Here is a 25,318-nt window from a genome sequence, read left to right on the forward strand (position 1 = left end):
CTAATGATTGTAAATTAGAAAGTTGTCCGACTCGATGAGACCAATATACTTACTGATTTTTATAATTGTGGGTAAACCTAACCCCCCCACTTTTGTCAAAAACATTTTGAAAGTGACACACTTCCTGCTACCAGTTGGTGGCGCTATAACTTTGACTCACAATAGTTACATCCATCTGATCGGCCTCTTACCACGAACACACTGCTGAAGTTTCATCAAGATCAGTTAATGTATGCAGAAGTTATACCACTTCGTGTTTCTCTTTTCTCGCCATAAATTTGTTTCCTCCCCACAGCCAAACCGTTCGAGATATCAAAAATCCGTCCGCAATTTAGCATCCTCAATGTCTTGACTTCATGCACACAGAGTTTGGTGGCGATTTAATTCATTTTCTAGGAGGAGTGTTTCAAATTCCACAGCAAGCGTTCTCCAAACAACCCATAATAGCCGACTTCCTGTTGGACGGAGCTAATAACTTAGAGTGCGGAAGTTGCTCGGCCCGATGAGATCTATATGTGTACCGAGTTTCATATTAATTCATGCAAGTGTGTTTGATATATGGACCAAGTTTTCAGACCGTGTTCAAGGGGGCGCTGTTGAGCCCCCCTGCCACGCCCGGTTACCAGCTTCAGCCCGGCACTGATGGCTGTGGGTTCTGAACTGTGTGCAAAGTTTCAAGAGTTTTTGAGCATGTTAAGGACCCCAAAAGCCCCTGAAAGCTTGAAAAACTAAGATTAAATGGAATAGACAAATCCCCCACCCCCACCCCCACCCCCCTCACACACACACACAGAGACGTAGGCTAGAGGCAGAGAGAGAGGGAGAAAATCCTCATTCAAACCAAAATATCTGACTTTCTGTTGGTCGGAGCTAAGGAGTATAAATTAGAAAGTTGTCCGGCTTGATGAGAACAATATACGTACCAAGTTTTGTGATTCTAGGAAAAACTAAGCCCCATTTTTGACTAAAGGTGGCGCTACTGAGCCATTCCACCACACCCGTTTCTGAAACTTTGCACATGTCTACTGGCTAATAAATGTGATGTGTCTGTCGAGTTTCATCCAATTTCAAGCATGCTAAGAGTCTCAAAAGCATCCGAAAAGAATATTAAAATTTGATGCGTTGCCACGGCAACAGTATCTAAGATATCAATAATCCTTTCACAGGTCTACATCTGCCGTGTGTCTACATTATACACATAAATTTTGAAGCAAATCGGGTAAAAATAAGAGAGTAATTTCAAAGCATTTTGAAAGTGACACACTTCCTGCTGCCAGTTGGTGGCGCTATAACTTTGACTCACAATAGTCACATCCATGTGATCGGCCTCTTACAACGAACACACTGCTGAAGTTTCATCAAGATCTGTCAATGTATGCAGAAGTTATAACACACTTCCTGTGTCCCATTATTCGCCATAAATTTGTTTCCTCGCCACGGCCAAACCGTTCGAGATATCAAAAATCTGTTCGCAAGAATTCATCCTCAATGTCTTGACTTCATTCACAACGAGTTTGGCGGCGATCGGATGAATTCCCTAGGAGGAGTATTTCACATTCCATTGTATGCGTTTTCCAAACAACATATAATAACCGACTTCCTGTTGGGCTTTTGTAAAACTTAGAGCACAAAAGTTGTGCGGCCCGATGAGATCTATATGTGTACTGAGTTTCATATTATTACATGCAAGTGTGTTTGATATATGGACCAAGATTTCGGACCCCATTCCAGGGGGCGCCGTCGAGCCCCCCTGCCAAGCCCGGGTACCAGCTTCAGTCCGGCCCTGATGGCCGCGGGTTCTGACCTGTGAAGTTTCAAGAGTTTTTGAGCATGTTAAGGGCCCCAAAAGTGGCAAAAAGGAAAAAAAAAAAATAATGAAGAAAAAGAAAAATAATCCTTACGAAAACAGTAGGGCCTTCGCCCTTTCAGGGCTTGGGCCCTAAATATTAATGATTAATCGATAGTCGATCGTTAATTCTCCCGACGATCGACTAAGAAAATTTAATCGAATGCCCATCCCTAGCCTACACCGAGTTATTCTATTTTTATTGCCGAGTTCACGCGCATAGGTTTAGTTACCTATGATCACGCGCGTGATCTCGGCAATCGACTACTTTGGACTTCACCCGAAAAACAGGATGTAAACAGGTATTTGCGCTGGCTTAAATAACATCATTTTTATTAATATCTTTCACATCTACTGCAGTCAGATTCACTCGTGTTCACTCAGAAGGAATCACTCACATTTTCTGAGCACTTGTAATGACACATCAAGGATGTTAAGAGCCTAAAAGCAGGTTTACTACTTGCCCCATTGAAGTCAACAGGGTGCAAATTTTAAAAATAGAATAACACGGTGTAGGCAACACCGATTTTTGTCGTTGTTCTCTGTATTGACAGCACTCCAAATGTACAAAAAAATGAGCTCAATGTTAAAATTGACCGGAGTTCTCCTTTAACCAATCAGGAGCCTGCTTGCTTCTGTCACGTGTTGAATTAAAACAAAGTAAATCTTTTATCACATAAAAACTTGATTTCAATATATGAGACATATTCATTTTGTATTGAATGCTATGAAATGACATGAGTTTTCACATAAACATAATTTTTTATATATTTTTACAACTAAATTGTTGGAGTCATCATTGTCTGTAAGTTTACATCAACCTGTATTTATCCAATCACTTTTTCAAAAATTATTATTTTAGATCTTTAATTCAAAAGGATTTCCTTAAGACTTCAATCTTTTGACCTTATCTTTATCTCTTGTTCATTCTCAAACGAAAACTTAAATATTTAAATGTCGTTGTATTAAACACTGATCTACTTTCAAACCCACATTTACACCAGCCATTTCTGTCCCTTTCACACTTTTCTGAGTGGGCATTTAAAATTATGGGCTAAATGGCCGCGCTGACCATAATTAAAACACTCTGTCATGGTGCTTCGTATCAGCCTCAACTACAGCAGCAGACAACTTGCCTATAGACCCCTTCACGGTCGACGTCACAGGAAAATTCTAAGTTCGCAGTGCGCATGTCGGGGTCAGAAAGTTCATTCCATCCCATTGAATTGTGTGTTAACCAGAGACTTTCTCGTCAAGAAAAAATGCCTACTTGTTGCGTCGTGGACTGTGAAAATCACACCAGTTGTGGAGTCAAGTTTTTCAGGATTCCTGCAGAATCTCATCCGTTTAAAAAAAAAAATAGACGACATCTGTTCAGATCTTTTTTTTTTTTTTTTACAGTCTATGGTTCAGATAGATACTGCTATCTTCTAAGTAGCATGACACAGGTCACAATTAATGCCAGATATCGAACTTCACCTAACTATTAAACCAGTCTACAGTTTACAGAAAACATTTGTTTACTTACCAGGGCTTAACTATACCGTTGCTGTCACAATAACTGTCAATAACACAATAACACTAAACACGAGCATCTTTGATCGTAGCATTGTCCCAGTCTGCCCGTTTATTATATAAAAAATACACATACTTAACACTGTAAAATTTGAAAAAGTTCTGTTCGACAGAACTGCTTGGTTTTGTTACCACAGTTATCTGCGTGGTTCCTCGGCGATGAAGTTCCACATTTGCGGCTATCCAACACGAAAATGCATGCAGCAAATAAGCCGTTCACAATATTTTCTTCAGATAACTCCAGATTTCTCCCACACACTGGACTTGATTTTTGATGACTGTCGACAACTTTACAATCTCCACTAGCTATTCTTCTCTTCATCTCCTCAGCATCCATCTCGACGACTGCAAGCAGATCGCGCGCACGCGGTTATGAGGAATTTTTAAAAGTGAAAGATCCTGGGAGGGCGTGGCGCGTGGACAAATAAACTGATGTGGATTTTAGATTATTTTATCAATTTGAAATACAGGCATATTTTTGTAGACGTGTTCCTAAAGATATGAATATATTTTTACGTTTGCATGTGATTGTTTTAAACCCGTGTTTAGACCCGTGTTTCCCCCGTGTCCGACCCGACACAGTTGGATATTTTTCACCCTTTTGAGCAAAATTTGCGGGTCACCCGTCCGAACCCGTGCAGGACTCTAATCAGGCAGACAATCGCCATTAGCTAAAACAAGTTTATAATGGTTCTGTTCACGTTCCTGTGATGGCAAAGATTGAGTGCATACCCTTGACACAATATGCCGGTCTATTAGCCGCACCGTTTTTCTGACCCCATGCTGTGCGCGCACCCAACCTAGGCGTTCGATGTTTACAAACATTGAAGGGGTCTATAGTTTGATCATTATGAGCTTGTAAACGGCTCCAGCTTACTGCACACCCCTGAAGCAGTGCGTCCCAGTCAGGAATTTAAACAGAGCCACTGATAAGCAGTTCTCTGTATTCAATTTGATTCAATCACAATAGCCAAATCATAATCTTCATCATTATCATTGGCAGCACATTCAAAGCTGCACGGAAACGCTCAACATATTAATCTAAGAGGTTTTCACAAAGTTTCTGTTTAACTTTAGTTACACTTGCTCAGGGAAATGATCCCCGACCCATAATTTCCTTTACTTGCTTTTTTGTAAAGCACAGGCATTCATAAATTCTATCAGAAATTTTATTTTCATTACATTACATTATTTATTCTCTACTATATTTCTTCTCATCTATCAAATAGTTAGTCTGCAGATACAACAAGTATTATCATTATTGCCTCGGTCCCCTTACTGTTTTGCAGAAACTAAAATATCATATTACTCATATCTCAATCCCCTAGTTCACACTGACAGCCTTATAGCTGCTTGCTCCTTCAATCCTTCTTATATAAATGTAAGTTCTCTAGACATCTAATGTCATAGTTAGATGTCTAGGATAGTAAGAGTGCAAGGGCTTTAGAAACTGCTTTGGATGCGACTAGCTTAGTGAACTCTGTACACTGTTCGGTTCCGGGTTTAGTAGAGCCCGTGCAGCAGGGCTACTGGGTGAAGGTGAGACGCTGTAGTCGCGGGACAAAACACCGCTCTTTCGTTCCGATTACAACTTCAAATAGATTCTCCCCTCTCCGTGAAACACCCACTGTGAATCCTGTTGATTGTGCCCTAGTTATTGGCGATTCTATGACACGGAACGTGAAAATAGCGACACCAGCCACCATAGTCACATGTTTGCCGGGAGCCAGAGCGCCTGACATCAAAGCAAAAGTTCTGGCTAATGCTAATCGTAAATTCTCTAAGATTATTATTCCTGTTCGCAGGAGTGATGAGATAGTTAGCAGATTGTCCTCACGTAATGGCTGGCTGTCTAAGTGGTGTCCGCAAAATAATATAGAATTCATAGACAATTGGAAAAGTTTTTGGGGCAGACCTGACCTGTTGAAAAGAGATGGTATTCATCTAGGGTTGCAAAATTCTGGGAATTTTCAAAGATGGAAACTTTCCATGGGAATTAATGGGAATTTAAGGGAATTAACAGGAATTTATGGGAATTAACAGGAATTTATGGGAATAAACTGGGAATTTTCAAATTTGAAGGTTGGCTCTTCATAGGGAACTTAAATATAGTTGAGGAAAGTATATTTTAGCATAATCTTGACTAAAACAAACAGATGCCATTCAAATACACTTGAATATCCATGCCATTCCTCAATCACATGCACATAGCACACTGCTTACTGCATGGCTATTGAGACCACACCCCCCACTGGCACTGTGCATGCCTCCATCACATGTACAGAAGCCCAAAGCACAAGACTATTGAAGGCACACATTTGAGCCTGTGGACTAAACAAAGTGAAGTAAGTTTTGATGATATTACGGGGAAATATATTTATTAAATGTTTAAATTGCAAATATCACATACAAATGTATTCATCTAGTAGATAGCAAGCTGATAAGTTAGATGCTAAATAAGCTAGCATAACTATTTACCACATAAGTAGGGCTGGGCGGTATGACGGTATATATCGTTACCGCGGAAGAAAATGTCCAGCGTAACAGATTTTTTTATTCCGTGTATACCGCAACATGTAAATAAGTAGGCGTGGTTAACTCACGTGCAGCGTGTGTGAGACTGAGACACTGATATTTGTCAAAGAAACATGAAGAAAGACCAAGAGGATCCACAAAAGGAATTAGCCTATGTTTTCAAAATTAACGTGATATTTTCGGGGGGGAAGGCACAGAAGTGCAGCACACTGAAAGTTTAGAGAGCCTTTGCTCTTGCTTGCAACGGGGCTTACTTGACAACAAGTTCATATATCAATATTCTAACGAATAGAAATAACCTTAAATAATGTATCTATCCGTCTCTTATGTGTACAGTTACTTTCAGAGTGGATGCACAAGCGGTTGCCGTGGTAATGAATATTTCCAAAATTCCCCAGCTTACCTTCCCATGGAAATTTACCGGAAACTTTCCGGAAATTTACTGGAAATTTTCCGCCCCTTTGCAACCCTATATTCATCCCTCCTGGGATGGTGCTGCTCTTCTCTCTAGTAATATGGCTCATAGTCTTAGAGCTCAAACATGACAATCTGGGGCTCAGGTCAGGAAGCAGACAGACTGGCTAAACCGACCGTCTGCTAGCGGCCTCGCGTCACCAAGGTCAGATACATCCCATCACATAGAGCCTCTTTCACCTAGCTATCATCATATAGAGACTGTGTCTGTTCCCCGAATTTGGACATACAAAAAACTCCCAAACCCATCTAAGGGTAAAAATTTAATTGATGTTCAACAAATAAAAAACAGTTATATTACAGATGAGCAAATGATAAAGCTTGGGTCGCTGAATATTCGATCCCTTACCTCAAAAGCACTCATTGTTAATGATATGATTACTGACTATAATCTAGATGTGCTGTGTTTGACAAAGGGGGAGGTGTCGCTGTAATTTATAGTAATATCTTCAGAATTACTGAGAAGTTTAGTTTCAAATATTATTATTTTGAAGTGTTGGTGCTTAATGTAACACTATCAAGTGTAAATGATAAATCACATTTAACATTTGTGCTGGCTACTGTATAAAGGCCACCAGGGCACCATACAGACTTTATCAAAGAATTTGCTGATTTTTCTATCAGAGTTAGTATTGGCTGCAGATAAAGTCATAATTGTTGGTGATTTTAATATGTAGATAACGAAAAAGATGCATTGGGATTGGCATTTAAAGACGTTCTGAACTCTATTGGAGTTAGACAACACGTGTCAGGACCTACTCATTCTCGCAATCATGCCCTAGATCTAATATTATCACTAGTGGTCGACCGATATTGTTTTTTTGATGGCCGATATCTTAGAGAGCAGGATGTCCGATATAAAGCCGATATTTTTATTATATACTTCATATTTATTTTAATCAATATTTTATCAATTTTAAATAAAATAGAAAACAAATCTTTAAAATAAACATGCTTATACTTTAGATGGCAACTTCTTGAATCTGCAATCCTATTATAATCCTATAATATGTGAACAAAAAGGAAGTAAACACTGTAACATTGCACTCAGTAATCTGGTAATATTGTGCACACTAGTAATCATATTTTTTCAAATAAAGACAAGGTAACGCTAATATTACTCACAGCACACAGTGAAAACGATATGAATATGGCACAGTGGGCAACTGGATATAGCACAGCACATTTTAAAATTATATATGACTGACAGAGATCGTAAACTAATGAAGACGGAGAATGTGAGTGAACGCTGTGTGATCAGACTGTTCTCTTCTCAGGCGCTGGTGTTCTCAGCGCCGCCCGTCAAAATAAAAGTCCTGAGTGCCGTCAAAATAAAAGTCCCGCTTCCAACACATCGGCCAATCAGAAAAACTTATCGGCCGATGCCGATATATCGGTCGACCACTAATTATCACACGGAATCAATGTTGATGCCGTTGAAATTCTGCAGCAGAGCGATGACATCTCAGATCATTATCTAGTCTCGTGTAAACTTCATTTAGTCAAGGCTGCAAAGCCGACTCCGTGTTACAAATATGTTAGACCTATCACTTCTTCTCAGCATCCCAGATAGCTTAGAAGAACTCGATATTGCGAGAGAAACTTTTAACTCTCTTTTTTCCAGCACTTTAGACACAGTTGCTCCGTTGCGCTTAAAGAAGATTAAAGAAAATAGTCCAACGCCGTGGTACAACGAGCACACTCGGCCCTTATGAGAGCAGCCAGAGAGATGGAGCGCAACTGGAAGAAAACAAAACTAGAGGTATTTCGCATTTCATGGAAAGAGAGCTCAATTACTTACAGAGAGGCTTTAAAAGCTGCTAGATCTGCTTATTTTTCAACCCTATTAGAAGAAAATAAACATAATCCTAGGTATTTATTTGAAACAGTGGCTAAACTAACAAAAAATAAAGCTTCAAGCACCGAAGTTTCCAAGCAACACAGCAGTAATGACTTTATGAACTTCTTCACTTATAAGATTGATAATATCAGTGACAAAATTATAACTACGCAGCCGTCCACTACAGTATCACATCAGGCAGTGCATTGTAGTCTCCCTGAGGAAAAATTTGATTCATTCGTTGCTATAGGAGAGGAAGAATTTACTAAACTCATTAAATCATCTAAATCTACAACATGTATGTTAGACCCTATACCGACTAAGCTACTGAAAGAAATACTTCCAGAGGTCATAGATCCTCTTCTTAATATCATTAATTCATCTTTGTCTCTAGGATACGTACCAACAATCTTTAAGCTGGCTATGATTAAACCGCTTGTTAAAAAAACGCAACTTGATCCTTCAGAATTAGTCAATTACAGGCCGATCTCGAATCTACCTTTTCTGTCAAAGATATTAGAAAAGGCAGTATCCTCACAACTGTGTTCCTTTCTAGAAAGAAATGATATCTGAGGATTTCCAGTCAGGATTTAGACCGTACCATAGTACCGAAACAGCTCTCGTTAGAGTCACAAATGATTTGCTCTTATCATCCGATCGTGGTTGTGTCTCGCTATTAGTGTTACTCGATCTTAGTGCTGCATTTGACACTATCGACCACAACATTCTTTTAAATAGACTCAAAAATTATATTGGCATTAGTGGAATTGCTTTAGCATGGTTTAAATCATATTAGGGCTGCACGATTTGGGGAAAATTTCATATTGCGATAATAGAGGTCAATATTGCGATTGCGATATGCGATATAATAAACAAATGGTTTCATGAGTCAACTTGCTTGGTTCTCAAGGAAAATAAATGCACACACAGATTAGTAATAAACTGCCTAAAGAAAAAAGTTCTTTAGTCAAGAGCAGTGAGTGGCTACTGTGTACTGTCCCTTTAAGAGCAGCCGCTGCTGTCAGAGACGCGGATCTCACACGCTCCTCACAAGTCATCACAACTCTTCACGTTCATCATAAGACTACTCTTATGTTATGAAGATACTCGACAAAAAGACATTTTGGCACAATTTTGTGTGTTATTGTTCGTTCAAGCTCGAAAGAGAACTGTATTCTGGCATGCTGTTTTGTGCGCACGCACGATATTAGCGCAAGTCTTATTAGTGTGTGTCACAGTCAGGACATTCACAGGCAGCGCGTTCATTTTGGCATACATGTGTGTTGTTCGTTCTACAGCGAAAGAGAACTTGATACATGGCGCGCTGTCTGTGCGATACTGGCGCGCGTCTATCTGTGGCTCGTGTGTGTGTGTGTGTGTGTGTGTGTGTGTGTGTTAGGAGGACATTCACAGGCAGCGCGTTCATTTTTGTCTTATCGCGCATGAATGGTTTAAAAGCATTTGCATGAATAGTGGGATCATGTATATTTGTATATACATGAGATGTATACTCAGCTGTATATTTCTTCACGCCCTAACGAAACTTGCCAAATCACAAAATTAACGGAATGCACAGCTGATATAAAAAATTTGATGACTCGTAATTTTCTACTAAACTCTGAAAAAGCAGAGATTCTAATTATTGGACAAAAAACTTCCTCACGTAATAACCTAGAATACTGTCTAACACTTGATGGCTGCTCTGTTAAGTCTTCGTCGTCGGTTAGGAACGTGTGTGTGTGTGTGTGTGTGTGTGTGTGTGTGTGTGTGTGTGTGTGTGTGTGTGTGTGTGTGTGTGTGTGTGTGTGTGTGTGTGTGTGTGTGTGTGTGTGTGTGTGTGTGTGTGTGTGTGAGTGTGTGTGTGTGTGTGTGTGTGTGTGCTCTTTGATACCAATCTTTCATTTGAAAGTCACGTGTCTAGTATCTGTAAAACCGCATTCTTCCATCTTAAAAATATATCTAAATTACGCCATATGCTCTCATTGACAAATGCGGAACAATTAGTTCATGCGTTCATGACCTCAAGGCTAGATTATTGTAATGCTCTACTGGGTGGTTGCCCTGCACGCTTAATAAACAAACTACAGCTGGTCCAAAACGCAGCAGCTCGAGTTCTTACCAGAACCAGGAAGTATGACCATATTAGCCCGGTTCTGTCAACACTGCACTGGCTCCCTATTAAACATCGCATACATTTTAAAATATTGCTGATTACTTACAAAGCACTAAATGGTTTAGCTCCGCAGTACTTGAGCGAGCTCTTAATGCATTATAGTCCGTCACGTCTATTGTGATCTCAAAACTCCGGCCAGTTGATAATATCTAGAATATCTACATCGACTGCTGGCGGTAGATCCTTCTCCTATTTAGCACCAAAACTCTGGAGCAGTCTGTTGTTCCAAATGGTGATGAATTTGCATGGTTTGTTTAATTCTGTTCACGTGGCTGGAGTGCAGATTGTGGCCTGGGCCGGAGAGGCCGTGCAGAGCAACCAGGAGAAGGGAGGAAGTCGGAAGAGTTAATTTAAGGCCTGAGAAAGGTCCCGCCTCTCAGGATTGGCTCGACCAATAAGAAAGGTGGAATTTCCAAGCGGGTAATTCCTCTGTTGAGAGGATTTATGACTCAAGTGTGGTTAGACATGGGCCTTGCCGTTTGTCTTTTATACTCAGATAGATATAACAAACACGCACTGCATTTTATGAGAAGGCAATGTACACTAAAGTGTGAGTCATTAAATGAGGATGAATTAGATAAGAGACACGATATAAGTGGGGTTACATTAACTAGTAGTTATCTCATAAAACATGCATGAAATAAATACAAATGCAAGAGACCGTATACAAGATGTAATATTATCACACACAATGTCCTGGGATGCATGTTCATTTATAGATCAGTTCGTCTATAAACTGACCACATTTTTAACAGGAATAAAACCATCTTATCTGATGATAGTCATGGTTCTTGCCCTAGTTGGGGGGATGGGACCATAGATCCCAGAGTGAGTTTTAAAGATTACTTGTTCAATTTAACAAATAATTGTGTCTGATTTGTCTCAGTCGTTACAATCGCTACTGACAGTTTCTGACATTTATATTGCGTGAGATTGTCCTGTTTTGTTGTTGCCAGAGCAGGAGCTCTTGAAGCTCCGCCCTCTTCTGGAAAGGGGGCTGGGAGCACCATCTCATTTGCATTTAAAGGGACACACAAAAACAGTGTGTTTTTGCTCACCCCCAAAAAGTGGCAATTTTAACATGCTATAAAAAATGATCTGCGGGGTATTTTGAGCTAAAACTTAACATACACACTCTGGGGACATCAGAGACTTATTTTGCATCTTGTAAAAGGGGGCATAATTGGTTCCCTTTAAAAAGCATCATTGTAAAATACTATGGCAACAGTCTTCATATGTGCCAGTGTTGTGTTTGCTGTTGGGCAGAAGCTGCTGCCGTAGTGGGTGTTACACGGTGTTCGGTCGTTTTGTGTTTTTATAGAAATAAAAACCATTTAGTAGTGACGCTCTCCCTGATCAGGTGATCATCTGTAACTGTGAGCCTTGAGCTGTCAGATTCACAAATTACCAAAACAATGTTCCTCCACCTGAACTTCTACTTCTATGCTTCTGCCGCTAGAGGACCAGAAGTTACATAGTGTACCATTAACTTCTGCCTATTATTTTGGAAATCAGCTTTTGAAATTTGTGAAACAATTAGAATCTGGATAAGATAGATTTGATTTGTTTGATTGATTAAATGATTCACGATATGTGAATAATTTCCCCACCCTTAATCGTAGTGTCTGTGAGCGCAGTGGATGGAAATGTGGCGTTGTGAAGTTTTCATGGATGTTGAAAGTTTCTATATGTAGGAGATACTCAACCGAGTGGTTTGTTGTAAATGTCATCCGGCTGCTTTTAATGTTGTTTCTTATCAACTCTTATAGTTCTTTATAGTATTTTGAGCTTCATGATGATGATTTTTTGATGTTATCATTAATGTTTCTGTTCTGCTGCTGCATCATGACAAACTTCTGCATGCTGTTCTAAAGTCAGTGAAAGCGTCGACTCAACAGATGTGAGTGACTGATGTGTTCAGTGTCTGAAGCTCCTCCTCTCTTTCTCTGCTGCCGCTCCTCCCTGCGTTACACACACACACACACACACACACACACACACACACACACACACACACACACACACACACACACACCTCTCTTTCTCTCACTGTCTCTCACTGTCTCTCTCCCTCCCTCTCTCCCTCTCTCTCTCTCTCTCTCTCTCTCTCTCTCTCTCTCTCTCTCTCTCTCTCTCTCCCCCCTCCCTTCTCTCTCTCTCCCCCCTCCCCTCTCTCCCCCCTCCCTTCTCTCTCTCTCTCCCTCTCTCTCCCCCCTCCCTTCTCTCTCTCTCTCTCCCCTCCCCTCCCCTCTCTCCCCCCTCCCTTCTCTCTCTCTCTCTCTCTCTCTCCCCTCCCCTCTCTCCCCCCTCTGGTTCCTCTGGTTCTCTGCTGGGTTAGGGTTAGTCTCTGTCCCTCCTCCTGATGGTGGTCGGTCGGCTCGGGCCCCGGGGCCTCGACTCTGCTATATGGGTCGCTTACACCACCGTCTTCATCCCTCTGAGCAGCCGCCTGTTCTCCAGCAGAGCCCTGACCTTCTACCTCTGGGTGAGTGAGACAGACAGACAGACAGACAGGGGAAGATTGTGTATGATGATTGTGTTTGTGATGGTATTTACTGTGATGTTATTTCTCTTTAAAATTTAGAGGCCGTTTACTCTGCTTCTTCCTGACAGTTCACTTATTCAATACGTTGTCTTGAATCGTCTGTTCTGCGAAACTTTCCACATATTTGAGTATTTGAGCAGGACAGAAGCGTTGACAGGCTCTAGCTCATCTGGCTTTTACATGGTTTCTGTTGTAACAGTGGTTGTGTGTGTGTCTTTGCTCCTCATCTCTTTATACAAAGAGGATTTTCCCTGTCGACGGCCCTCCACACAAACACACGGCACAAAGCCTCACCCTCCCTTTATTTCCCTGTTTCACTCTCGCTCCGCTGTAAAAACAGTTGAGACGGCAGTTCATCGTTCTGCAGAGGACGGGACTAGAACACATCTTGATGCAAGCTGCTTTATTAATCCATATTTTGTTCATTGAAATGCTCTATATTAAACATGTTCAAGAGTTTCTTAAAGTTTTCTCTTCAAAAATAAAAATAAAGTTTCTCCCTTTTTAAAATTTCTACTTTTGAATGTGCTGAAGTAAAACCTCTTTACAACCCCCAAAAGCTGAAGTATGTTGCAGACTACAAGTCAATATTAAAAAAAAAAAAACTTCCATAGCTCAGTTACATTCTCATATATAAATGAAATGGATATATTATATTATAAATATTCTGAATGATATTCAGTTCATATTCAGTTTTGACTTGTGCTGCCGCCTGAATCATGATGGCACTGTGTTCGTTCGTTGGCCAGAGGAGAACTGAGCGACTGAGCCTGGATTCTCACAAGGTTTGGGTTCCTCGACACTGTCGCCTCTGGCTTCATTAGTTGGGGAAGCTTAATATTCAACAATATTATCGATCTGACTGTATCGACGCTGTTGGATGAGAAGAAAACTTGATCTGAATTGAGCTGGCACCCCTCTACACTCACCATTAGCCATTAGCTAGTACATTTGTTTTTTTACTCGCCAGACTGATATACTTATTTATTTATTTGTGTGTATATATATATATATATGTATGTATGTATTTATTTATTCATTTAGTGGCAGGAGGAGCAAACGACAGACACAGTGGGAGTGGTGTCAGGCCTCGGAGAGGCATTTATTAAAGTAAAATAAACATAAAAATGTCATAAAATGGGGGAAATAAAGTGTTAACAAAAAGGGGATCTGGTGTCCTCGACGTGCAAGGGAATCATGAAGGATGGATAGTGAAGAGATGAGATGGGTAATCAAGTCAAGTCACCTTTATTTATATAGCGCTTTTTATAATACAGATTGTTTCAAAGCAGCTTTACAGAGATAACAGGAAAATAATGCAACAATGTTTGTTTCCAGAAAAAAATAGTATCTTCATTTTTGTTGTAAAAAAAAAGTTATTAATTTAGTTCATTTATATATACACTGAACAAAATTATAAATACAACACTTTTGTTTTTGCCCCTATTGTTTCATGAGCTGAACTCAAAGATCTAAGACTTTTTCTATGTACACAAAAGGCCTGTTTCTCTCAAATATTGTTCACAAATCTGTCTAAATCTGTGTTAGCGAGCACTTCACCTTTGCCGAGATAATTTACGTTGTGTGCTTCTAAATTAACCAGAAAGTTTAGAAGCACACACCGTAAATCAACATGCTAACCAAATATTCACAATATTAACACATGCCTCTAAAATTTGGGGGCCACTGTGCTCCTAGTGAAAAAAGTTAGTCTCGAGCCCTGTTCCAGGAATTGTGTACAGATCCTTGCAACATGGGGCCGTGCATTATCATACTGCAACATGAGGTGATGGTCGTGGGTGAATGGCACAACAATGGGCCTCAGGATCTTGTCACGGTATCTCTGTGCATTCAAAATGCCATCAATAAAATGCACCTGTGTTCGTTGTCCGTAACATACGCCTGCCCATACCATAACCCCACCGCCACCATGGGCCACTCGATCCACAACGTTGACATCAGCAAACCGCTCACCCACACGACGCCATACACGCTCTCTGCCATCTGCCCTGTACAGTGAAAACCGGGATTTATCCGTGAAGAGAACACCTCTCCAAAGTGCCAGACATCATTGAATGTGCATACAGTAATATACAGTAAGTACCCAATACAGTTAAACTGCACATTTTAGAGTGGCCTTTTATTGTGGACAGCCTAAGGCACACCTGTGCAATAATCATGCTGTCTAGTCAGCATCTTGATATGCCACACCTGTGAGGTGGATGGATTATCTCGGCAAAGGAGAAGTGCTCACTAACACAGATTTAGACAGATTTGTGAACAATATTTGAGATCTTTGAATTCATCTCATGAAAAATGGCAAAAACAAAAGTGTTGCGTTTATAATTTTGTTCAGTGTGTGTGTGTGTATATATATATATATATATATATATATATATATATATATATATATATATATATATATATATATATATATATATACAGCCGCTCTGGAGAAAACTGTGAAGTCATCGTCCAGCTCACTTCAGTTCTCATATCATGGTGTCAATGCAGGCAGATCAATAATATTGTTAAATATTAAATTAAATGTCCCCCACTAAGCAAGCCAAAAGCCAATGGCGACAAAGGCGAAAAAGGCCACAGTGGCAGGAACCCAAACTCCATCAGTGACAGAATGGAGAAGTAAACCTTGGGAGAAACCAGGCTCAGTCGGGGGCCAGTTCTGTAATACAATACAGTAATACAATACAGTGTATTATTATGATTCAGGCAGCATTATAGGTCAGAAGTCAGATTGGATTGGAACATTCAGAATATTATCCAGTTCCATCTGGTTCAAGGTCAGAGTCATCAGGCCGGTATGGAGACGAGTTTGTTGAGGATCAGTGCCGATGGCTGTCGTCACAGGGAGAGTCTAGTTGACACAACCTTTGCTGACACTTCAGGGATGCGTTGTGGTCATGTCTAGGAGCAGGTCCTCCATCTGATCTGGATACGGCCCGGATCTGGCTGACTACATCATGCGTTGTGCTCGTGTCTAGGAGCAGGTCCTCCATCTGATCTGGATACGGCCCGGATCTGGCTGACTACATCATGCGTTGTGGTCGTGTTTAGGCGCAGGTCCTCCATCTGATCTGGATACGGCCCGGATCTGGCTGACTACATCATGCGTTGTGCTCGTGTCTAGGCGCAGGTCCTCCATCTGATCTGGATACGGCCCGGATCTGGCTGACTACATCATGCGTTGTGCTCGTGTCTAGGCGCAGGTCCTCCATCTGATCTGGATACGGCCCGGATCTGGCTGACTACATCATGCGTTGTGGTCGTGTCTAGGCGCAAGTCCTCCATCTGATCTGGATACGGCCCGGATCTGGCTGACTACATCATGCGTTGTGCTCGTGTCTAGGCGCAGGTCCTCCATCTGGTCTGGATATGGCCCGGATCTGGCTGACTACATCATGCGTTGTGCTCGTGTCTAGGAGCAGGTCCTCCATCTGATCTGGATACGGCCCGGATCTGGCTGACTACATCATGCGTTGTGGTCGTGTCTAGGCGCAGGTCCTCCATCTGATCTGGATCCGGCCCGGATCCGACTGACTACATCATGCGTTGTGGTCATGTCTAGGAGCAGGTCCTCCATCTGATCTGGATACGGCCCGGATCTGGCTGACTACATCATGCGTTGTGGTCGTGTTTAGGCGCAGGTCCTCCATCTGATCTGGATACGGGCCGGATCTGGCTGACTACATCATGCGTTGTGGTCGTGTCTAGGCGCAGGTCCTCCATCTGATCTGGATACGGCCCGGATCTGGCTGACTACATCATGCGTTGTGGTCGTGTCTAGGCGCAGGTCCTCCATCTGATCTGGATCCGGCCCGGATCCGGCTGACTACATCATGCGTTGTGCTCGTGTCTAGGCGCAGGTCCTCCATCTGATCTGGATATGGCCCGGATCTGGCTGACTACATCATGCGTTGTGCTCGTGTCTAGGCGCAGGTCCTCCATCTGATCTGGATCCGGCCCGGATCCGGCTGACTACATCATGCGTTGTGGTTGTCTAGGCGCAGGTCCTCCATCTGATCTGGATATGGCCCGGATCTGGCTGACTACATCATGCGTTGTGCTCGTGTCTAGGCGCAGGTCCACCATCTGATCTGGATACGGCCCGGATCCGGCTGACTACATCATGTGTTGTGGTCGTGTCTAGGCACAGGTCCTCCATCTGGTCTGGATATGGCCCGGATCTGGCTGACTACATCATGCGTTGTGGTCGTGTCTAGGCGCAGGTCCTCCATCTGATCTGGATACGGCCCGGATCTGGCTGACTACATCATGCGTTGTGCTCGTGTCTAGGCGCAGGTCCTCCATCTGGTCTGGATATGGCCCGGATCTGGCTGACTACATCATGCGTTGTGGTCATGTCTAGGAGCAGGTCCTCCATCTGATCTGGATACGGCCCGGATCTGGCTGACTACATCATGCGTTGTGGTCGTGTCTAGGCGCAGGTCCTCCATCTGATCTGGATCTGGCCCGGATCCGGCTGACTACATCATGCGTTGTGCTCGTGTCTAGGAGCAGGTCCTCCATCTGATCTGGATACGGCCCGGATCTGGCTGACTACATCATGCGTTGTGGTCGTGTTTAGGCGCAGGTCCTCCATCTGATCTGGATACGGCCCGGATCTGGCTGACTACATCATGCGTTGTGCTCGTGTCTAGGCGCAGGTCCTCCATCTGATCTGGATACGGCCCGGATCTGGCTGACTACATCATGCGTTGTGGTCGTGTCTAGGCGCAAGTCCTCCATCTGATCTGGATACGGCCCGGATCTGGCTGACTACATCATGCGTTGTGCTCGTGTCTAGGCGCAGGTCCTCCATCTGGTCTGGATATGGCCCGGATCTGGCTGACTACATCATGCGTTGTGCTCGTGTCTAGGAGCAGGTCCTCTATCTGATCTGGATCCGGCCCGGATCCGGCTGACTACATCATGCGTTGTGCTCGTGTCTAGGCGCAGGTCCTCCATCTGGTCTGGATATGGCCCGGATCTGGCTGATTACATCATGCGTTGTGGTCGTGTCTAGGCGCAGGTCCTCCATCTGATCTGGATACGGCCCGGATCTGGCTGACTACATCATGCGTTGTGCTCGTGTCTAGGCGCAGGTCCTCCATCTGGTCTGGATATCAAGTCAAGTCAAGTCAAGTCATCTTCATTTATATAGCGCTTTTAACAATGTAGATTGTCTCAAAGCAGCTTTACAGAGATAAGCGTATAATTTAAGGTAACAGAGATTGTTTCGGCTTTACAGCAGAGTTAAGTTATTTCCATCTAAAGTTAGTTTTAATTGATTTGGTTCCGTCGCAATGATCATTTGTTATTAAATTAGGGGCCGCTAAGACGACACCATTCTCTCTACACAGACTTTAAACGCGAACCTGTGAGAAACGCTGATGGCGGTCACATGCGCATTTAGAATGGGTTCTATAGTTATGTGCGTTAGAATATACGCAGGTTTGGAATTCCCTACAAGCCAAGCCTAAACAAAATACTTGTCTTTCCTTATAAATTTTGATAAGGAATTTTATTTTATTTGTTGCTTTGGGGTAGGACCGCAAGACGAATTTTCCCGACAACGCCTTATCTGTAGAGTGGTAGTGGGATCCTCCATAGGGAGAGACTAGTTGGCACTTCAGCACTGCGTTGTCATCGGTCCAGGTGAAGGTCCTTCGTCAGATCTGGATACGGCCTGGATCCGGCAGGCTGCAGGAAAAACCTTGGGATAAACACAGACACTAAAATTAGCGTAGATGCCATTCTTCTCATGATGTAACGAGTACATCAGGATTTTTGGGAAGTGTTCCCGGTTCCGGCTGACCTAATCTATGCAGCATAACATTAAATTATAGAAGTCTATAATGTATTATGTGAAAGCTAGGTCAAAGAGATGTGTCTTTAATCTGGCTTTGAACTGACAGAGTGTGTCTGCTTCCCGGACAATGGTAGGAAGACTGTTCCAGAGTTTTGGTGCTAAATAGGAAAAGGATCTACCGCCAGCAGTCGATTTAGATATTCTAGGTATAATCAACTGGCCGGAATTTTGAGATCGTAATAGACGTGACGGACTATAATGCGTTAAGAGCTCGCTCAAGTACTGCGGAGCTAAACCATTCAGTGCTTTGTAAGTAATCAGCAATATTTTAAAATTTATGCGATGTTTAATAGGGAGCCAGTGCAGTTTTGACAGAACTGGGCTAATATGGTCATACTTCCTGGTTCTGGTAAGAACTCGAGCTGCTGCGTTTTGGACCAGCTGTAGTTTGTTTATTAAGCGTGCAGGGCAACCACCCAGTAGAGCATTACAATAATCTAGCCTTGAGGTCATGAACGCATGAACTAATTGTTCCGCATTTGTCAATGAGAGCATATGACGTAATTTAGATATATTTTTAAGATGGAAAAATGCAGTTTTACAGATACTAGACACGTGACTTTCAAATGAAAGATTGGTATCAAAGAGCACACCCAGGTTCCTAACCAACGACGAAGACTTAACAGAGCAGCCATCAAGTGTTAGACAGTATTCTAGATTATTACGTGAGGAAGTTTTTTGTCCAATAATTAGAATCTCTGTTTTTTCAGAATTTAGAAGTAGGAAATTACAAGTCATCCAATTTTTTATATCCGCTATGCATTCCGTTAATTTTGTGAATTGATAAGTTTCGTTAGGTTTTGAAGAAATATAGAGCTGAGTATCGTCAGCATAACAGTGAAAGCTAATTCCATGTTTCCTAATGATATCTCCTAATGGTAGCATGTACAGAGTGAACAGCAGCGGTCCTAATACTGAGCCTTGTGGTACGCCATACTTAACCTGTGATCGATGAGACATCTCATCATTTACTGCTACAAACTGATAACGGTCAGATAAGTATGATTTAAACCATGCTAGTGCATTTCCTGTAATGCCAACATAATGTTCTAATCTATTTAAAAGAACGTTGTGGTCGATGGTGTCAAATGCAGCGCTAAGATCGAGTAACACTAATAGAGAGATACAACCACGATCGGATGATAAGAGCAAATCATTTTTGACTCTAACGAGAGCTGTTTCGGTACTATGGTACGGTCTAAATCCGGACTGGAAATCCTCGCAGATATCATTTCTTTCAAGAAAGGAACACAGTTGTGAGGATACTGCCTTTTCTAATATCTTTGACAGAAAAGGTAGATTCGAGATCGGCCTGTAATTGACTAATTCTGAAGGATCAAGTTGCGTTTTTTTAACAAGCGGTTTAATCAAAGCCAGCTTAAAGTTTTTTGGTACGTATCCTAGAGACAAAGACGAATTAATGATATTAAGAAGAGGATCTATGACCTCTGGAAGTATTTCTTTCAGTAGCTTAGTCGGTATAGGGTCTAACATACATGTTGTTGATTTAGATGATTTAATGAGTTTAGTAAATTCTTCCTCTCCTATAGCAACGAATGAATCAAATTTTTCCTCAGGGAGACTACAATGCACTGCCTGATGCGATACTGTAGTAGACGGTTGCATAGTTATAATTTTGTCCCTGATATTATCAATCTTATAAGTGAAGAAGTTCATAAAGTCATTACTGCTGTGTTGCTTGGAAACTTCGGTGCTTGAAGCTTTATTTTTCGTTAGTTTAGCCACCGTTTCAAATAAATACCTAGGATTATGTTTATTTTCTTCTAATAGGGTTGAAAAATAAGCAGATCTAGCTGCTTTTAAAGCCTCTCTGTAAGTAATTGAGCTCTCTTTCCATGAAATGCGAAATACCTCTAGTTTTGTTTTCTTCCAGTTGCGCTCCATTTTTCTGGCTGCTCTCTTAAGGGCCCGAGTGTGCTCGTTGTACCACGGCGTTGGACTATTTTCTTTAATCTTCTTTAAGCGCAACGGAGCAACTGTGTCTAAAGTGCTGGAAAAGAGAGAGTTAAACGTTTCTGTTGTAATATCTAGTTCTTCTAAGCTATCTGAGATGCTGAGATGATGAAACTGATTAGGAAGATTATTAATAAAGCAATCTTTAGTAGCAGAAGTGATAGGTCTCACATATTTGAAACACGGAGTCGGCTTTGCAGCCTTGGCTAAATGCAAATTACACGAGACTAGATAATGATCTGAGATGTCATCGCTCTGCTGCAGAATTTCAACGGCATCCACATCTATTCCGCGTGATAATATTAGATCTAGAGTATGATTACGACGATGAGTAGGTCCTGACACGTGTTGTCTAACTCCAATTGAATTTACAATGTCTTTAAATGCCAATCCCAATGCATCTTTTTCATTATCGATGTGTATATTAAAATCACCAACAATTAGTACTTTATCTTTTACTTTATCTTTATATGGCCCGGATCTGGCTGACTACATCATGCGTTGTGCTCGTGTCTAGGAGCAGGTCCTCCATCTGATCTGGATCCGGCCCGGATCCGGCTGACTACATCATGCGTTGTGCTCGTGTCTAGGCGCAGGTCCTCCATCTGGTCTGGATATGGCCCGGATCTGGCTGACTACATCATGCGTTGTGGTCGTGTCTAGGCGCAGGTCCTCCATCTGATCTGGATACGGCCCGGATCTGGCTGACTACATCATGCGTTGTGGTCGTGTCTAGGCGCAGGTCCTCCATCTGATCTGGATCCGGCCCGGATCTGGCTGACTACATCATGCGTTGTGGTCGTGTCTAGGCGCAGGTCCTCCATCTGATCTGGATACGGCTCGGATCCGACTGACTACATCATGCGTTGTGGTCATGTCTAGGAGCAGGTCCTCCATCTGATCTGGATACGGCCCGGATCTGGCTGACTACATCATGCGTTGTGCTCGTGTCTAGGCGCAGGTCCTCCATCTGATCTGGATACGGCCCGGATCTGGCTGACTACATCATGCGTTGTGGTCGTGTCTAGGCGCAGGTCCTCCATCTGATCTGGATCCGGCCCGGATCCGGCTGACTACATCATGCGTTGTGCTCGTGTCTAGGCGCAGGTCCTCCATCTGATCTGGATACGGCCCGGATCTGGCTGACTACATCATGCGTTGTGGTCGTGTTTAGGCGCAGGTCCTCCATCTGATCTGGATACGGCCCGGATCTGGCTGACTACATCATGCGTTGTGGTCGTGTCTAGGCGCAGGTCCTCCATCTGATCTGGATACAGCCCGGATCTGGCTGACTACATCATGCGTTGTGGTCGTGTCTAGGCGCAGGTCCTCCATCTGATCTGGATCCGGCCCGGATCCGGCTGACTACATCATGCGTTGTGCTCGTGTCTAGGAGCAGGTCCTCCATCTGATCTGGATACGGCCCGGATCTGGCTGACTACATCATGCGTTGTGGTCGTGTTTAGGCGCAGGTCCTCCATCTGATCTGGATACGGCCCGGATCTGGCTGACTACATCATGCGTTGTGGTCGTGTCTAGGCGCAGGTCCTCCATCTGATCTGGATCCGGCCCGGATCCGGCTGACTACATCATGCGTTGTGCTCGTGTCTAGGCGCAGGTCCTCCATCTGATCTGGATATGGCCCGGATCTGGCTGACTACATCATGCGTTGTGCTCGTGTCTAGGCGCAGGTCCTCCATCTGATCTGGATCCGGCCCGGATCCGGCTGACTACATCATGCGTTGTGGTCGTGTCTAGGCGCAGGTCCTCCATCTGATCTGGATATGGCCCGGATCTGGCTGACTACATCATGCGTTGTGCTCGTGTCTAGGCGCAGGTCCACCATCTGATCTGGATCCGGCCCGGATCCGGCTGACTACATCATGTGTGTGGTCGTGTCTAGGCGCAGGTCCTCAATCTGATCTGGATATGGCCCGGATCTGGCTGACTACATCATGCGTTGTGCTTGTGTCTAGGCGCAGGTCCACCATCTGATCTGGATACGGCCCGGATCCGGCTGACTACATCATGCGTTGTGCTCGTGTCTAGGCGCAGGTCCTCCATCTGATCTGGATACGGCCCGGATCTGGCTGACTACATCATGCGTTGTGGTTGTGTCTAGGCGCAGGTCCTCCATCTGGTCTGGATATGGCCCGGATCTGGCTGACTACATCATGCGTTGTGCTCGTGTCTAGGCGCAGGTCCACCATCTGATCTGGATACGGCCCGGATCCGGCTGACTACATCATGTGTTGTGGTCGTGTCTAGGCGCAGGTCCTCCATCTGGTCTGGATATGGCCCGGATCTGGCTGACTACATCATGCGTTGTGGTCGTGTCTAGGCGCAGGTCCTCCATCTGATCTGGATACGGCCCGGATCTGGCTGACTACATCATGCGTTGTGGTCGTGTCTAGGCGCAGGTCCTCCATCTGATCTGGATACGGCCTGGATACGGCCCGGATCCGGCTGACTACATCATGCGTTGTGGTCGTGCCTAGGCGCAGGTCCTCCATCTGATCTGGATACGGCCCCGATCCGGCTGACTACATCATGCGTTGTGGTCGTGCCTAGGCGCAGGTCCTCCATCTGATCTGGATACGGCCTGGATCCGGCTGACTACATCATGCGTTGTGGTCGTGTCTAGGCGCAGGTCCACCATCTGATCTGGATACGGCCCGGATCCGGCTGACTACATCATGCGTTGTGCTCGTGTCTAGGCGCAGGTCCTCCATCTGATCTGGATATGGCCCGGATCAGGCTGACTACATCATGCGTTGTGGTCGTGTCTAGGCGCAGGTCCTCCATCTGATCTGGATACGGCCCGGATCTGGCTGACTACATCATGCGTTGTGCTCGTGTCTAGGCGCAGGTCCACCATCTGATCTGGATATGGCCCGGATCTGGCTGACTACATCATGCGTTGTGCTCGTGTCTAGGAGCAGGTCCTCCATCTGATCTGGATATGGCCCGGATCTGGCTGACTACATCATGCGTTGTGCTCGTGTCTAGGAGCAGGTCCTCCATCTGGTCTGGATATGGCCCGGATCTGGCTGACTACATCATGCGTTGTGCTCGTGTCTAGGAGCAGGTCCTCCATCTGATCTGGATATGGCCCGGATCTGGCTGACTACATCATGCGTTGTGCTCGTGTCTAGGCGCAGGTCCACCATCTGATCTGGATATGGCCCGGATCTGGCTGACTACATCATGCGTTGTGCTCGTGTCTAGGAGCAGGTCCTCCATCTGATCTGGATCCGGCCCGGATCCGGCTGACTACATCATGCGTTGTGGTCGTGTCTAGGCGCAGGTCCTCCATCTGATCTGGATATGGCCCGGATCTGGCTGACTACATCATGCGTTGTGCTCGTGTCTAGGAGCAGGTCCTCCATCTGATCTGGATCCGGCCCGGATCCGGCTGACTACATCATGCGTTGTGCTCGTGTCTAGGCGCAGGTCCTCCATCTGATCTGGATACGGCCCGGATCTGGCTGACTACATCATGCGTTGTGGTCGTGTCTAGGCGCAGGTCCTCCATCTGATCTGGATCCGGCCCGGATCTGGCTGACTACATCATGCGTTGTGGTCGTGTCTAGGCGCAGGTCCTCCATCTGATCTGGATACGGCTCGGATCCGACTGACTACATCATGCGTTGTGGTCATGTCTAGGAGCAGGTCCTCCATCTGATCTGGATACGGCCCGGATCCGGCTGACTACATCATGCGTTGTGCTCGTGTCTAGGCGCAGGTCCTCCATCTGATTTGGATACGGCCCGGATCTGGCTGACTACATCATGCGTTGTGGTCGTGTCTAGGCGCAGGTCCTCCATCTGATCTGGATCCGGCCCGGATCCGGCTGACTACATCATGCGTTGTGCTCGTGTCTAGGCGCAGGTCCTCCATCTGATCTGGATACGGCCCGGATCTGGCTGACTACATCATGCGTTGTGGTCGTGTTTAGGCGCAGGTCCTCCATCTGATCTGGATACGGCCCGGATCTGGCTGACTACATCATGCGTTGTGGTCGTGTCTAGGCGCAGGTCCTCCATCTGATCTGGATACAGCCCGGATCTGGCTGACTACATCATGCGTTGTGGTCGTGTCTAGGCGCAGGTCCTCCATCTGATCTGGATCCGGCCCGGATCCGGCTGACTACATCATGCGTTGTGCTCGTGTCTAGGAGCAGGTCCTCCATCTGATCTGGATACGGCCCGGATCTGGCTGACTACATCATGCGTTGTGGTCGTGTTTAGGCGCAGGTCCTCCATCTGATCTGGATACGGCCCGGATCTGGCTGACTACATCATGCGTTGTGGTCGTGTCTAGGCGCAGGTCCTCCATCTGATCTGGATCCGGCCCGGATCCGGCTGACTACATCATGCGTTGTGCTCGTGTCTAGGCGCAGGTCCTCCATCTGATCTGGATATGGCCCGGATCTGGCTGACTACATCATGCGTTGTGCTCGTGTC

At 44.3% G+C, this 25,318-nt stretch overlaps 1 protein-coding gene across 1 annotated transcript in view; it reads left to right on the plus strand.

The window, feature by feature from the left end:
- Positions 1-12,767: 12,767 nt before the first annotated feature.
- LOC308691406 (suppressor APC domain-containing protein 2-like) overlaps positions 12,768-25,318 on the plus strand; it is a 32,499-nt gene continuing 19,948 nt past the window's right edge. The window contains exon 1 of the mRNA XM_081366543.1: positions 12,768-12,928. Coding sequence (XP_081222669.1) covers positions 12,806-12,928 — 123 coding nt within the window. The 5' untranslated portion in view covers positions 12,768-12,805. The remainder of the gene's footprint in view (positions 12,929-25,318) is intronic.

This window comes from Scardinius erythrophthalmus (assembly GCF_964197995.2).
Source record: "Scardinius erythrophthalmus genome assembly, chromosome: 5".
Classification (NCBI taxonomy): Eukaryota; Metazoa; Chordata; class Actinopteri; order Cypriniformes; family Leuciscidae; genus Scardinius; species Scardinius erythrophthalmus.